This window comes from Peromyscus eremicus, chromosome 5 (genome assembly GCF_949786415.1).
Source record: "Peromyscus eremicus chromosome 5, PerEre_H2_v1, whole genome shotgun sequence".
Classification (NCBI taxonomy): Eukaryota; Metazoa; Chordata; class Mammalia; order Rodentia; family Cricetidae; genus Peromyscus; species Peromyscus eremicus.
Window position 1 is genome coordinate 83,368,474 of NC_081420.1, and position 16,532 is coordinate 83,385,005.

At 49.2% G+C, this 16,532-nt stretch overlaps 1 protein-coding gene across 4 annotated transcripts in view; it reads right to left on the minus strand.

Moving 5' to 3' along the window:
• Capn9 (calpain 9) overlaps positions 1 to 16,532 on the minus strand; it is a 37,896-nt gene extending 21,364 nt beyond the window's left edge. For 3 of the 4 annotated variants that reach the window (XM_059262488.1, XM_059262486.1, XM_059262487.1), the window contains exons 1-6: positions 16,320 to 16,532; positions 8,440 to 8,509; positions 5,798 to 5,916; positions 3,837 to 3,970; positions 1,317 to 1,485; positions 146 to 229 (exon numbers count right to left, since the gene is read on the minus strand). In XM_059262488.1, the coding sequence (XP_059118471.1) occupies positions 146 to 229; positions 1,317 to 1,485; positions 3,837 to 3,970; positions 5,798 to 5,916; positions 8,440 to 8,509; positions 16,320 to 16,532 (789 nt within the window). The remainder of the gene's footprint in view (positions 1 to 145; positions 230 to 1,316; positions 1,486 to 3,836; positions 3,971 to 5,797; positions 5,917 to 8,439; positions 8,510 to 16,319) is intronic. The other variant, XM_059262489.1, reaches the window with a different exon arrangement.

Here is a 16,532-nt window from a genome sequence, read left to right on the forward strand (position 1 = left end):
TTGGTGCATGGGTCACCTGCCTCCTGTCTGTTTCCTATTCCAGCTCGCCTGTGTTAGGTGGTTTGTTCTCTGCTGCACAACATATCTAAAGACCAGGGTTGTCCTGTCCCCGTCCTTGGTCTCCTGCAGCGGGCCCCACCCCTACCTGGTCGAGTCCAGTCACAGTGTAGGCATGGCTCTTAATGAGACCAAAAGGAGTGCGGGCTTCAGATTCGGAGGCATTCAGGATCTAGAAGAGAGAAAGACCGGGATCAGACCTATCCTCTAAGCCAGCCTCCCTCTGGGTCAGCCTTGGCTCCAGCCCTATGCCCAGCTCTCACATCCTAGCCCCCAGTTCTGCAAGGGCAGCCATGTGTGTAGGCCTTCGAAGTTAGGGGTGGAGGACCCCCTACTAGGTTCACCAGTTCAACAAGATTAATCATTTCCCAGGGTGAGGAGGGGGACCCCCATACATTGAAATGAGTTTACTTTTTTGCCCCCAAACAGAAACTAGTCACCCCAGTCATAGATTAGTGAATGGCACCACAGTCACACTGGTGACATGCGATTTTAGTCACAAAACATGAACCTGAAGGAGAAGTGAATAATTTGTTCACAAAAAAGTAGCTCTTTATAGTTAATCCAAAAAGAAAGGGGAAACTTGAATAGATTTCAAAAACAGAGGGTATAAAATTATACCTGTATATGCATCCTACGCATAGAGGAATTAGAAAAATGCTCTTAGCCTTCTATCTGGTGGCATTTTTTTTTCATAGAGAGTAAAAGGAACACATTTCAGGAGAGCACACTGGAGTGTTCCTTCAGTGGGATGAAGGCAGCCTCCCACGGTTGCTGTGCAGCAGCACGGCCACATTGCGTTGAGGACAGCCAGGGCCCTGGTTGGGGTCGTGCTGGGGAAGCAGCCTTGGACATGATGGGAGAGACAGACAGCTGTGCTTCTAGACCTCGCGGAGGGCTCCACTTGGCTGCAGGTGTATTCGCCCTTTGCAACCCAACAAGCATTACACAAAAGATTGCATTTGTTTGTGTGTTTGAGACGGTCGCATGTACCCCAGCCTGTCCTCAGGTTGTATAGTGGAAGATGACTTTGGACTTCTGACCCTCCTGTCACCATCTCCCGAGTGCTGGGAGTTACAGTATGTTTCACCAGCCTATTTTATACAGTGCTGGGGATGGACCCCAGGGCTGCCTGCAAGCCAGGCAAGTGTTCCACCAACTTGTGTTATAATTGAAGACGACCACCTTCCAGACACTCAAGCCCCTTCGGGGTTGCCACTTCTGTCTGTTGGTGCTCAGATGGCTGGCCGGCCACTTACATCTATGGAGCAGCCCAGCAAGGAACCACGCTTCAAGGCCTTCTCCAGAATATCATAGAAGTCCTCTGGTGCTTCTCGGATTTGGAAGGTCTCAGCCACACCCCCAGTGAAGTCTTCCATGGCCTCCACGGTGCTGCCCCCCTTCAGTGCCTCATAACTACCATTAAGCCTACAAAGATGGAAGAGCAGATTGGTTGAGGAAATGGAGGGACAGGAAGAGGGTTTTCTCAGCCCACAGAGCACAAGCCAGACTCTATGAGGAAGGGGAGTGGTACTAGCAAGCTGAGCAACTGAGGCTGAAGCCTCATGGGAATTGGCGTCTGAACATCACTCCTCTCGTCTTCCTGGTAAACGTGTTTTTATATGTTTAAACTGCTCAGTTTTTTTTGTTTGTTCTCATGCCTCAGCCTCCAATGTGCTGAGATTTGTAGTTAGAGTTTTCTTTGGGCTGCGAACCAGCTCCCAAATAAAGACACGGAGACTTATTATTAATTATGAATGCTTGGCCTTAGCTTAGGCTTGTCCCACTAACTCTTTTAACTTAATCTAACCATTTACATTTTGCCTCAGGGCTTTTTACCTTTCTTTCATTCTGTATGTCCTACTTTCCTGCTTCCGCTGTGTCTGGCTGTCTGGCCCCTGGTGTCTCCCTGACATCTCTTTTCTTTCTTCCTTGAGCCTAAATTTCTTCTACTTCTCTACCTGCCCAGAAGTTCTGTCTATCTCCACCCTTGCTATTGGATGTTCAGCTTTTTATTAGACCAATCAGATGCCTTAGGCAGGCAAGGTAAAACAGCAACACATCTTTACATAGTTAAACAAATGCAGCATATCTTTACATAGTTAAACTAATATTTTGCAAGAGAGATTATTTTTTATTGTTGTTTTTTGAGACAAGCGCTGACTCCATAGACCAGGTGGGCCTCAAACTCATAGCAATCCTTCTGTCTCAGATTCCCCAGTTCAAGACTGTAGGAGTAAGTTACCACATTCAGCTTCTAATTGAAAAAAATTAAGACACAGCATTGCTATATAGTGCTGGCTAGCCTGAAACTTGCTATGCAGGCCAAGTTGGGCTCAAACTTATGGTGATTTTCCTGCCTCAGTTTCCCCAGAACTTGGGTTGAAGGTATTCATCACCATGCCCAATTTCTTCTTGAAATTTTTTTTATGTGTGAATGTATGTGAGTAGATATGGTGTATATGCACATTTGTGTATGGATGCATATGCCTGTGTGCACATGCAGAGGCTGGGGGTGGGGGACCTTGAGTGCCCTGTCTGTCCCTCTCCTCCTTATTCCCTTGAGAAAGGGTCTTTCACTGAACCTGGAGCTAGGATAATGGCCAGCAAACCCCAGAAAGCTTCCTGTTTCTGCTCCCTACAACACTGGGGCTATGGTCATTCACAACCAAGCCTAGCCTTTTGTATTTGTGTGTATAACCTATGTATATACATACATACACTTCTCATCACGGCCTCTGATGGGAGCATCGTAAGTCTACCCTTTGCTCCAGTTCCCTCCATCAGCATACACTACAGGCCCTTCTACTGGTGGGTAATCTTGCCCTCCAACAGCTGACATCTGGCTTTTCTCTTCCTGTCCTCCATCTCACCAATTGCTCAGTCACTGTGTGGACCACTGCATTGGGATCATTTGTCTGTGCCCTATGAGATGTGACCTTATCTACCAGAGTTCAGTGCCTTAATCTCTCGGACATGTGTTTCTGGGGTGAGTGAGGCATCTACTGTCTTCCTCCACTCAATTGAGGTTCATTTCATGCATTTGTGATGTGATTTGGACCTTTGAATCACAGGCCAGAACTAGAGGTCTGAGGGAATTGACCATCTGGCTAGGGATTAGAAATGGATGTGTTAACTCCACGTATACAAAGTTCCTGGACTGGTTCAGTCACAGAGACAGGAAGTGGACGGTGCCAATGTGGGCTGGGAGGAGAGGAACAGGAGTCTCAGTGTCTGCCAGGGACTGGGGTTTTAGCTTTGCAAGGTGAACAGTTCTGAGCACGGGTGTGTGGTGGTCACATGACAAATATGTGTGTTAATGCCATGGGACTATGCTCTCAAAATACTAAAATGGTAAATTTTATGTCATGAACATTTCACAACAATTTTTAAAAGGAGGGAAGGAAAGGAGCACTTTTGCTGTCTTTCCATGTATGTGGTTTAAAGCCACATACCTGAGCTGTGGCAAATCCTGGTATGAGACCTGAAGAACCATTGTTCTGTGTGGGCACAGCCAAGGGCCCTCTTTCCTCCTAGTGCCTCTCCTGCCAACATTCCCAAGGCCAGATCAGTGATTCAGGGAGATGGAGGAGACATGAGGCCACCTTGAGGCTTGAGGCTGGAAATGTCTAGGCCATGGCATGAAAATGGCCTAGTGGTCCAAGTCCCTGACAGGGAGGAACAACTCTTCCCTAGTAACAGCCTCGCAGTTTCTCCACCAAACATCCCTGTGAGGGGATGCACACAGGCTTCCAGGAGCAGGAGGGAGCCCCACTCACTTGGCATAGGCTTTCTCCAGCAGTGCGCTCCAGAACTCATTGTGGTCAGCAGAGTGGAGGAAGACCAGGCGGTCCCGGAAGGTGGGCAGGCGGTCATCGATCACGACATCCAGCCACTCACTGTGCTGCCAGAACTATCACCCAGGGCAAGACAGGTGACAAAGACGAGTCATGTGGAAGTGTGGCCCGGTGGTAAATGCTTACCCCGTGGTTCTTCTCTCTGAGCAAACTGCCCTTGAGCCCCAAGGAAAATCTTATCTGGTGCCATGGCAGGACCACATGGATGTCATGGCGAGGCCATCTGGGCATCATAGAAGGGTAAGCCAGGTGTCACTGCAGGGCTACCTGGCTTTGTCCACTCAGCCATATGTTGGGCCTTCATCTGCCATCAAAATCAATCCCAGATCTGTGTCACCGTGGAAGTGGGTGAGAGAGCAGTCACAGTAGACACACCTGTGCTCTGAGCTGATACATCTTCTCCACAGGACTCCAGGTTAGGTGGCCAGGGGAGGGTGGTGTGTGAACTCAGCTCTGTTCACACACAGCCCAGTATCCATGTACACTCACACCTTGTTTTGGCCTTTCATTATTCCACATTTTCCAACCCACATAGTTCCCCCTTGGTTCATAGATGGAGCCCCAACATGAATGTGTATGGACTTGGTTTTCCTACGTGCCATGCATGTGGAAGTGAGGAGCATATGGGTAATGCCCCTGAGAGTCTGTTTGGGTGTATGCATGTGTGAATATATGCATTTATGGGCACGAGTACCTACATACATACATATATTTGTGAACATGAATGTGAGTGTTTATGTGCGTGCATGAGGTGTGTGTTCATGTACATGCACTTGTGAGTTAACACACATGTGTACACACTTAAATGTGCACCGTGTGGGTGTCCTAGTTAGCATCAGTTGTCAACTTGATACATCTTGGAGTCATCTAAGAGCATCTCAATTGAGGAATTGCCCAGATCCAGTTGGCCTGTGGTCATGTCTGAGAGATTGTCTTAACTGATAACTGATGTAGGAGAGCTCAGCTCACTGTGGGTGGCACCACCCTCAGTGGATAGTCCTGCCCTGTATAAGAAAGCTGGCATGAACTAGTGGGCAAACTGTAAGCAGCATTGCTTGAGTTCCTGCCTTGACTTCCCTCAGTGATGAACTGTGACCTAAGAGTGTAAGCTGAATAAACCTTTTCCTCCTCTAAGTTACTTTCCATTGAAGTGTTTTATCACAGAGACAGAAAGAAGCTGGAACAGTGGGTGAGAACATGCATGAATGTGTGTGGGACAGAACGTGTATATGTGAATATGTGGGTGAATGTATAGGTATGCACACCTGTGTGAGTGTGCATATATGTGAGTTAGTACGTCTGTGTGAGTGTACTGTGTGTGAGCCCATAGGTGTGAGAATGTGATAATGTGCATCACCTACAAGCATAGAAGAATGTGTGTTTGCACAGGCATGTGAGTGCATGTGTGTTTGTGAATACAGGTATTGTGCACACACGTGTGAGTATATACACATATGAACATGTGTGTTCATCTGTGTATTACATGTGTGTTTACCCAGGTAGAGAGAGATAGGCAGATGAAGCGAGAGGACAACAGGAATCAGGCCCCTGGGACAAGCCTTCCACGCAGCTGTCACACAAGCTCATGGCTCGGAGAGCCGTGTTTCTCCAGCATCTCCCCATCTGCACTTCCTCCGCTTGTGAGAAGTGCCCTGGCTCCCCAGGGGAGCAGCCATGTTTCCCTGTGGATACGCTTCTCTTTTCCTGCTGCTTGCTGCCTCTGGAAATCCCCCCAGAAGATTCCCACATGGTCTGGCACCATGACTCATGCACACTCATGCACACTGTCACACAGCTCCCGGAGCTGTCAACAGTATCTCCTGTACCAGTATCTCCTGGTCTCCTCCCCTACAAACAGACCCAGGGGCTCAGGCTTCCCTTACCTGGAAGTGGAATATCCCGGCATAGCCAGAGCCAAAGCCTTGGTCCTGGGGAACCACCCTGGCCAGTGCTTTCTGATTGAGGGTCAGGGAGGCGATGGCCGCCAGGAGCCAGCAGTCTCCTGCAGAGCGGAGGTCACACAGGCGTCATATTTTCTGCAGCTGATTCTCAGGAATCAAGAAAAAGCAATGCCAGAGTGCTGTGGGATGTTCTGTATGGCAAATGTGTTGCTCTGATTGGTTGGTAAATAAAACACTGATTGGCCAGTAGTCAGGCAGGAGGAAGTATAGGCGGGACAAGGAGGAGAATAAAGCTGGGAAGTGGAAGGCTGAGTCAGAGAGACACTGCCAGCCGCCATGATGAAAAACAGCATGTGAAGATGCCGGTAAGCCACAAGCCACATGGCAAGGTATAGATTTATAGAAATGGATTAATTTAAGCTCTAAGAACAGTTAGCAAGAAGCCTGGTACGGCCATACAGTTTGTAAGCAATATAAGTCTCTGTGTTTACTTGGTTGGGCCTGAGAGGCTGTGGGACTGGAGGGTGAGAGAGATTTGTCCTGACTGTGGGCCAGGCAGGAAAACTCTAGCTACACCAGAGGGGTGTGGAGACATATTTCTGCTTTGCTAAAAACAATGGAGTAATAGCAAATTCCTCTGTCCCCTCTGCCTGTCCGGCCCGCTCTGCTGCCCTGCTCTGTGGTTGCCTCCTGGATACTGTGGAAGTATTTGCTGACTAGTTTCAGACACAGGGATCCATTGCCTCTCATCTTCATAAGGTCCCAGAGGACCAGGGCGTATGATACATCCCAGTAGCTCTAGGGTACTGGGTGGGGAAAGGGTTTCGGAAACACTCCAGTGGTGCCTGCTGCAATCCTGAGCAATCCTGAGCATTGCCTCTTCTAGACCAGGCTTGGTTCAGCTACCAGCAGCAGCAGCTCCAAGGAGGCTCCTTTGCCTTCCTCCCTCCCTTCCTTCATTTCCTTCCTTCCTTCCTTCCTTCCTTTCTTTCTTTCTTCCTTCCTCCCTCCCTTCCTCCTTCTCTTCCTTCCTTCCTTCCTTCCTTCCTTCCTTCCTTCCTTCCTTCTTCTTTCTTTTTTTCCTTCCTGGTCTTTTCTGACAGGGTCTCATTCTATAGACCAGGCTGGTCTGGACCCAGTAGTAGCCTAGACTGGTCTTGAACTTATAGCAATCTTCTATCCATCCATCAACCCATCCATCCGTCATTCATCTATCCATCTATCACCCATCCATCCATGTATCATTTACACATCATTTACTCATCTATCACTTATCCACCTGTCTATCCATTATCCATACATCTGCCATTCATCTGACCATCCATCCTTCTACTATCCATCCATCACTAATCTACCCATGCATCATCTACCAACCCATCATTCTTCTATCCATCCATCTATTGACCATCCACCTGTCATCTATCTATCAATTGTACTATCTACCATCTGTCAATCAGATATCATATCTGTACATCTATTTATGTATGATCTGCTCACTTTTTTATGATCTACCCATCTATCTTCCTATCATCTGTCTGTATTATCAATCATATTTACCTATTATCTACCATCTATCATCTATTTGTTATTCATCATTTATCATATATCTACTTATTATATATTGACTATTTTATAGTCAATCTATCATCTAGATATCATCTATCTATCTATTGTCTATTATCTGTTTTCAATCTATTATCTACACATCTATATTCTATCCATCTATCTTTCTTCCTTTCTTTCTTTCTTTCTTTCTTTCTTTCTTTCTTTTCTTTCTTTCTCAATCTGTTTACTGTCACCAGTCTGGGCAGCTGGCTTTGGGATTCTGTGTGAAGACAGCTCAGGGTCTCACTGAGATTCCAGATGATCTGTTCTAACCACCAGGATCACAGTGACAGCCTGGGCTCTGACTAGCTCAATCTACACAAGCCATGCTTCCTTCTTTAGCAGATTCTACAGTGTGTTTGTTTTTCAAAGATTCAGTAAGAGTTAGTCTTGCCCAGTTTCACACTAACTCCTGGTGTACTGGACTGATTTAGCTGCTGTGAGGTCTACCAGGGTCCCTTGTAGGAGTCAGATGGTGTGAGCATGAACACAATTGTGGTGTAATGGCCAGAAGTATGGTTTCTGTAGCTGAAATGCCTTTGCATTCTGACTGCCCATCTGGCACTCATGACCTTGGACATATTGTTTGGTTCCCTTGCCTCAGTTTCCTTGAATGCAGCCATGGGGATGTGTCTGGGAAGAGAAATAGAAGTGTGAAATCTTAGGGAGAGTATCTAGCAGGTGAATAGGTTCACTGTGTAGGCATCAGTGGGCTGTGAAACCATGAGCCACCTGTGAGGAGCTGAAGGGTTGGGAGCCTCTGAATCAGGTGCTGCTTTTAGGGATGGCTCATCTCTCTAGGAACTTCTGGACAGGCCCAGAGCCCAAGTATGATGGTACCAGAAAAGCAGGGGTGTCAGAGTTGGGGAGCCCACTGGATCCTTGCAGGGAAGGCAGCTGAAGACTAGGGAGGGAGTGGATAGGGTGGCGGCCTTGTTCTGCCCAGCCCTGTCCCTGATCCTCAGGATCTTGTGCTGCTCTGATGCTGTGGCACTTGTCATCCCCTCCCCTCTACTTACCCAGCTCCCCTTGGCAGATGTCAGTTCTGGTGGCTCCTCCAAGAATGAATTCCGGGTTTTCCACAATTTCCTGGAGGAGTGGGTGTCTTAGGGAAAGGCCCAGAGCATAGCAGTCATATCAGAGAGAAAGGCAGCCCCCGCCCCTCAGGGAGGAAAGATGCTCATGAAGGGCCAAGAGGAGGCAAAAGCTGCCAGGGATTCATGCTCTGACCTTCCTGGACTCAGCTTAGTCCATTCACAGCTCAGCCCAGGGGAGAGCCTAGCCCCAGCGCTTTCCTCCACAGAAACTCACACATCTAACAGGGGAGCGGAGTGGGCTGTCAGCCAAGTACCAAGCCTCAGTGCATTCCAGGCACAGGCTGGTTTTATGCAGCCCCTTACCATGAGAACTGTCAGCTTTGGGCCTTTGAACTCTTCACCATGTAATGAGCACGTGATCAGCACCTCAGGCAGGCATCCCCACACCCTACCCAGCTGCTTTCCTTTTCCCAGTAGATTTTCTATATCTGCACCACACCTAGAGGGATATCTTCATGTCATTCATAACTTAATCCACATGTACTGTGTATACTTTATTACATATTACCCTACTAGGAATTTTATGTAATTATGAATATTTTATGTATATTACTATAAACATATAGAAATCTAATATGGAAAGTTCCATATAAACATTAAAAAGTAAAAACAATTATATAAAATACGTGGGTGTTTTGGAGACAGGGTCTTACTATGTAGCTTTAGCTGTCCTGGAACTTGCTATGAAGACCAGGCTGGCCTTGAACTCATAGAGATCCCCCTACCTCTGCCTCCCAGATGTTAGAATTAAAGGCATGCACCACCATATCCATCTGAAATGTGCATATATGAAAAAGGGTTTAAAGTTTCTTAAGAATGAAGTCCTATGACATGAAGCATGAGATTGCAGTCACCTGGTTACTTTGCAACAGCGCAGCAGGGCTCTGAGGACCCCTGGCTTGGCTGAGGTAACAAATAGCTCTAGTGGGAGCCTTTTCTCATCAGCCATTTCTCCACTGTGCTGAGGATGGATCCCAGGGTTTCAGCATGCTAAGCAAGTGCCCTACTACTGATCTACAGCCCCATTTTTATTTTATTTTTTATTTTGAGACACATTTCACTAAGCTGCCCAAGCTGGTGTTGCACTCCCCCATCTAGTCCAGGCCAGCTTTGAACTTTGGATCCTTCTATCTGAGCTGGCTGGTAGCTGGGATCATCTCACTTCTTCATAGCAGTCACTGGGGTCACCTACCCCATAGGCTGCTGTCCTTGGGCAGAGCCACACCACTGCTGCCTGCTGTCCATCACGCTTATTCTTTTCTCCCTCAGAAACCCAAGCCCTGCGATTTAGGAACACTGTTTCTGGGCAGCTAGAGTTGGAGAATCTGTGCTATTCCCTGGAATAAATCTGCTGCCACTCAGTGTGCCTCGACTTGTCCTACAGGTCTTGATTTCTTTCTCTTCCTTCTCCAATCCCATCCCCTTTCTCCTCCCTCCCTCCCTCCCTCCCTTTCTCCCTCCCTCCCTCCCTCCCTTTCTTCCTTTCCTTTGGATTTTTGAGACAGGGCCTCATTATGTATCCTAGCCTGGCCTTGAACTTGATCTTCCTGCTTCAGCTCTCTTCTGCCTTTCTGAGTGTCAGACTCTGACCCTGACTCTTCAGCCCAGCACAAGGGAGAGAGAGAAAGTCCATGTGATCTCTGAGAGAGACCATCAGTCAGCTGTCAGGGCAGGGCTGGAGAGTCTAGGGGACCAGGAGGCCTAGGGGAGGCTGAGGTGCACAGAGGCCTAAGCATCTGCAGGAGGCATTCCTGTGAAGGTCCAGAAGAGGGACAAGCATAGTCCGAGGCTTAGAAGGATGATCTGAACACAGAGCAGGACTCACTTGAACTGGATCAGGGTGACACCAGAAAGAAAACAGGATTGATAAAGCTAGAACTGAAGAGAGGCCAGGGCTGGGACAGAAAGTTCCAGGAGTCTCTAACTTGATACTTGGGGTAGTTCCAGTTGCAACTCCTCCTCTTAGCTGTCCAAGTTGTCTGCTTCCTTGCTGGGCTCAGATTCCAGGGAGATGGTGGGAGTGTGTGTGTGGGGGTCTACTAAGGCCAAGGGCTGAAGTGAAAGCTGGTAGCTTTCCATCAGGCCCCCAGGATGTGGCAGTCTTGGGGAGTGTAGTCTCCCAGGTCACTTGCCCAGGAAGGGCTGTGTGCCTTTATTTGTTTCTAGAGTGTTCATGTGACCTTAGGGGGAGGGTTCTGGGGACAGGCTGTGCTGTTGGCTGTGCCAGAAGCCCAGGCCTGGCAGAGGATGGACACGGGAGGCCAGCTTCTCCCTGAGACCCTGCACAACCTTTTGTACCAGCCCAGGCCCCAGCAGCCCTGGAGTCTGTCCACTAACTGACAGCATCCACTGTGCCCAGGGCAGACCATGAGGCAGCAGAAGGGCGTCTCCATCTTTGTGCCTCAGGGTGGCTGTGTGGCTTTCTCCGTAGAGCAAGGCACACTGTTGTCCTCATCCAAGCAGAAGTCTGTTTATTACCCAGCCTGGTATGTCCCCTCCCACCCTTCCCGACCCCCAGGTTCCTTTCTCCTCCCCTTCCCCCACTCTAGTCCACTCAGGGCTTCCAGCCCTGGGCTGCCTGAGGGTGAGTCTAATAGCCTCTGATGTCACACCTCTGATGTCACACTGGTTTTGTGTTCCCTTTCCCCAAACACAGCTGTGTTTGACAAGAAGGAGGGTCACTCTGTCCCCATAAAGTGGCTTGGCACATGCTATTGAGATGTGTCCTGTGTGAGATATGCACTTAGCCACAGGCTGAGGCTGAGGCAGCTCAGGACCTCTCTGTACCCTGCCCTTCACCAGGCCCTACACTTCCAACTTGGCATGACAGGAGGAAACTCGGGGTTTACCACGTCTGTAGGGCTGAATGCAGAGAACAGGCTCCCTGACTAGGAAACAGATGAGTGTTTTCAGGGACAATATGTAGATAAGGGACAGTCTGGGTGACATTCACAGGGGAGGCAGATCCAGGTCTGAAAGAGTCCACAGGATGGGCTGTGGCAAGGAGACTGGGGACTGAATGTGATGAACACAGTGCTATGGATATCGGTCTATATGCTGTAATTGTGTTACTCTGATTGGTTAAAAAATAAAGTGCTGATTGGCCAGTAGCCAGGCAGAAAGTATAGGCAGGACAAGCAGAGAGGAGAATTCTGGGAACAGGAAGGCTGAGTCAGGAGTTGCCAGCCAGATGCAGAGAAGCAAGATGTAAAGCTACCGGTAAGCCACGAGTCACGTGGCAAGGTATAGATTTATAGAAATGGGTTAATTTAAGATGTAAGATCTAGCTAGCAAGAAGCCTGAGCCATTAGGCCATACAGTTTGTAAGTAATATAAGCCTCTGTGTGTTTATTTGGGTCTGAGTGGCTGCAGGAGCTGGGTGGACACAGGAAAACTTCAGCTACAATACAGGCATGGCTTGGCCCCAGCCTCAGCCAGGGAAGGGCAGAAGAGCCCAAATTTGGGACACCTTTGCAAGCGGTATGTGGCAGGCACCATGGAGGCTGTGCTTCAGGGCCCTGCCCTGCAGATCAAAGCTTCCCAGTGTTGGGCAACTCTGGATGGATATCGGGGTACAGATGACAATCGCTGGGGCTGTGGGCTGAGACTCAGAGTCTCCATGGCTTTTAGTGGTCTCCCACTCCAGGAGGAGAGACAAAAGCCTTCAGGCCCTAGACCAGTGGTTCTCAACCTTCCTAATGCTGTGAACCTTTAATACAGTTCATCATGTTGTGGTGATCCCCAACCCTAAAATTATTTTCGTTGCTACTTCAAAACCATAATTTTGCTGCTGTTGTGAATTATAATATAAATATCTGATATGCAGGACATCTGACATGGGACCCCTGTGAAAGGATCATTTGACCCAAAGGGGCCGTGACCCATAGGTTGAGAACAGCTGCTCTAGTGGAACAATGTTAGTGTGGGTACAAGGCCGGGACTCCCAACCACTCGGATGTTAGTGTAGGTGTGAGGCTGGGCCTCCTGAATGAGTCAAGCATGGCCACAGAGCAAGTCCTAGAGGAGCAGGATGGCCTCAGCAGGGAGGCTGAGAGAGGGGAGAGTGCACACTGTGAGGAACAAGAGCCAGGGCACGCTGAGAGTGGAGCAGCAGAGGGGGCCAGCATCTGGGAACACCCCAGAGTCCTGAGGGCTTGCCAAACCTACACACCAAGACTTTCGCTACACCCAGAGGTCCCTAGGTCAGACTCCCACACATTGCAGAGATGTAGTGCCAATGTCTACAGCGTATTTGTGCATGTAGGGACACACAGAAATTCATATGCACAGGATACACGCAAATATGTACATGTGTGCACACAGACACAGTGTACAGACACTTGTACACATGCATGAACACAGAGCTACATATGCACACCACACACAAATACACATGTGCACCATGTGTGCATAGGCATGCAGAACTTTCTTGCAAATATACATTTGTGTGCACAAGATCTACACACACATATATATACACCCATGTGTCAAGAGTGTGGCTATTGAGGTCTGTGGCTCCAGTAAGTCCGCTCCCAGAAGTTTCTAAAGCAAGAACTTCCAACTTTTCCTCATCACACAACACAGGAAACGTGAGTGTGGGGGGGGGGGGGCATCCTGAGATGGAAGGGAAAGCTGCCTAGGGCCAAGTGTGACTGTCCCGGGAAAGTGACCAGGCCAAGTGTGACTGTCCCGGGAAAGTGACCAGGCCAAGTGTGACTGTCCCGGGAAAGTGACCAGGCCAAGTGTGACTGTCCCGGGAAAGTGACCAGGCCAAGTGTGACTGTCCCGGGAAAGTGACCAGGCCAAGTGTGACTGTCCCGGGAAAGTGACCAGGCCAAGTGTGACTGTCCCGGGAAAGTGACCAGGCCAAGTGTGACTGTCCCGGGAAAGTGACCAGGCCAAGTGTGACTGTCCCGGGAAAGTGACCAGGCCAAGTGTGACTGTCCCGGGAAAGTGACCAGGCCAAGTGTGACTGTCCCGGGAAAGTGACCAGGCCAAGTGTGACTGTCCCGGGAAAGTGACCAGGCCAAGTGTGACTGTCCCGGGAAAGTGACCAGGCCAAGTGTGACAGTCCCGGGAAAGTGACCAGTCCAAGTGTGACTGTCCCGGGAAAGTGACCAGGCCAAGTGTGACTGTCCTGGGAGGAGGCATCAACTTCTCAAGAACAATTTCCGAAGGTCTTGATTACCAGCAATTCCCAGGACTGAATGAACTGCTCCTGCAGCCCATGGCCCAGGCAGCTGCCCACCGCTGGATGACATGCACACACAGCCTGGGAAGTTGCCCACAGCTGGATGACATGCACACACAGCCTGGGAAGTTGTCCACAGCTGGATGACATGCACACACAGCCTGGGAAGTTGCCCACAGCTGGATAACATGCACACACAGCCTGGGAAGTTGCCCACAGCTGGATGACATGCACACACAGCCTGGGCAGCAGCCATGTACCCATTTATCTTTGTCCTGAGGGCTGGAAACAAGCCTAAGAAGACCTGAGGGTTACCAAAGTGCCACCAGAGGTCACTTCTCTGTGTCTTAGGACCTGTACTTTTTCACATTAGAAATGTCCATTTTTTTCCATAGCAGAGAGCAGTCTACTTATCCACCTCATGGCCCAAGTATCTACCTTTAATGCTATTGGCCACATGCAGAGAACCAAACTAACTTAAAGCCTGGGAGCCCTCAGTACGTCCTGCTAGGACCACTGAATGTTCTTTGCTGCTCCCCACACACAAGACACCAAAATAGGACTCATTACTGAATCCTCCCATGAGGACCATTGCCTCACTGATGGAGGCCAGTACCATCTGTGTACACAGACACATATGCATGCATGTGAATACATATGTACATGCAGATGTCATACAAATACCCATACGTGTACACAATACATATACAATCCAAAACAAACCCATATGTGTGTACACACACTTCTAAACTGCACACTGTCCAGGACAGGAAATAGCAGTAAGTACTGGTTAATTTTTATCAACTTAATACAAGCTAGAGTCATTGTGGAAGAGCAAACTTCAATTGAGGAATTGCCTCCACCAATTTAGACCATAGGCAAGTCTGTGGGGGCATTTTCTTGATTAATAATTGATGTGGGAGGGTCAAGGTCATTGTGGTAGGTGTCCCCCTGGGCAGGTGGTCTTGGGTTGTGTAAGAAAAGTAACTGAGCAAGCCATGGGGAACAAACCAGTAAGCAGTGCTCCCCGCATGGTCTCTGCTTCAGTTCCTGCCTCCAGGTTCCTGCCGTGTGTCCCTGCTCTGACTTCCGTTCATGATGGATGATAAGCTGTCAGGTGAGTAAACCCTTTCCTCCCCAGGTTGCTTATGGTCTTGGTGTTAATGGCAGCAGCAGAAAGCAAACTGAGACAACCTCACTGCTTTATGAATAATGCCCCTGAGGAGGCCCGATGCCTTTCTTGTGTAGCTGTTTTCTAAACGTTAGGCATGTCATATATTTAGCACATCCACATTACTTTAATGATGTCCAATAGGAGGAGGTGGCTATGGTAAGCAAGATGAGATCTGAAGGCTGGCAGGATGGCACAGTAGGTAGAGACACTTGCACATAGTCCCGAGGACCTGAGTTTGATCCCCAGATCCCATAAGGCAGCAAGGAAAACAGGCTCCCCAGAGTTGTTCCCTGACTTCCACACATGTGCTACGGCATGTTCGAGCCCGCATACAGAATAAAGAAAATAAGGGCTGGTGAGAAGGCTCAGCAGGTAAAGGCACTTGCTGCCAAGGCCGGTGGCCTGAATTTGATCCCTGGGACCCACATAGTGGAAGGAGAGAACCTGTTTCTGCAAGTTGTCTTCTGACCTTCACTCATGTGCACACACACACACACACACACACACACACACACACACAAGTAAATGTAATAAAAATAAATAAACAAAATTTCAAGATGAGATTCTGAGCCACCGGTGATGGAGAAGCACATGGCAACACTAACAGTGAAAACCCGTTGATTACAAAGGACACCTGTGTGCTGGCCAAGCCCAACCTCAGTCATCTCTAGGTGAGGAGGCAGTGGGGGCACTGGCCCTCCCTACACACACAACATCTGTTCCCACCCAGAGGGTGCAGCACCATGGCCCTGGGTCACAGGGAGGGCCCTGACTAACCAGGTGCTGCAAATATTGACCTTGTGTCCTGAGCACCAGCTGGTGCCTCCTAGGGACATTGGAGATGGGATGGCACTCACCGACTTTGTCTCTCTGGGAGTGGTGTGTGTTGCTTTGGAAAAGTAGCCCTGCTTTTTCTTCCAAAGTAGGGTCCAGGCATCCCATGCTTGCTGAGAGCTTGTACTAACATCCACCTGTCCCCATAGTGCATCCTAAGTTCTGGGCCCAAAGCCTCAGAGCAGGGTTGGTGATCTCCTAGTGCATCACACACATCTCAATCAACCCCACTCACCCTGGCTAGTTTGCCTTTGTGTTCTGATTGACCAAGTCACCAGAGAGCTGTCCTTGGGCTACAGCTCTGATCCTGCTCACAGGTCATAGATGAGGTCTTCTCTCTCTATGTCCCCAGACTCAGTGGGACTCAGAGCTGGAGGCCAAAAGGTTGTGGCCAGATACCATGGGGACCAGCCGAAGATGCATCCAGCCAGCACATTACCAGAAAGCTTCCCACAAAAGACAGAAAGTGGTCTTAACAAGTGACTGGCTCTTCCCCACCCCTTCAGGGTCTCTCTCTCTCTCCCTCTCTCTCCTTCCTTCTCCTTCTCCCTATCCCTCCCCCCTCCTCTCTCGGGTTCTCCTCCTCCACCTCACCCTACTTACCCCTGGCCGTTTCCACACAAAGGGGACCTGGGGCCTCTCACTGTAGAACAGGGAGCCCTTGCTGGCAGGGAAGTCAGCATCCTCAAACAAGGTGCTGGACTGCAGGCAGCCCTGCCTCAGCTGCTCAAAGCTTTGACCCGAGGAGTGGATAGTCCGGGCATCCTTGGGGACTGGGTGTGGCTGGGGTCTCAGAGACTGGTGCAGGTAAGGCAT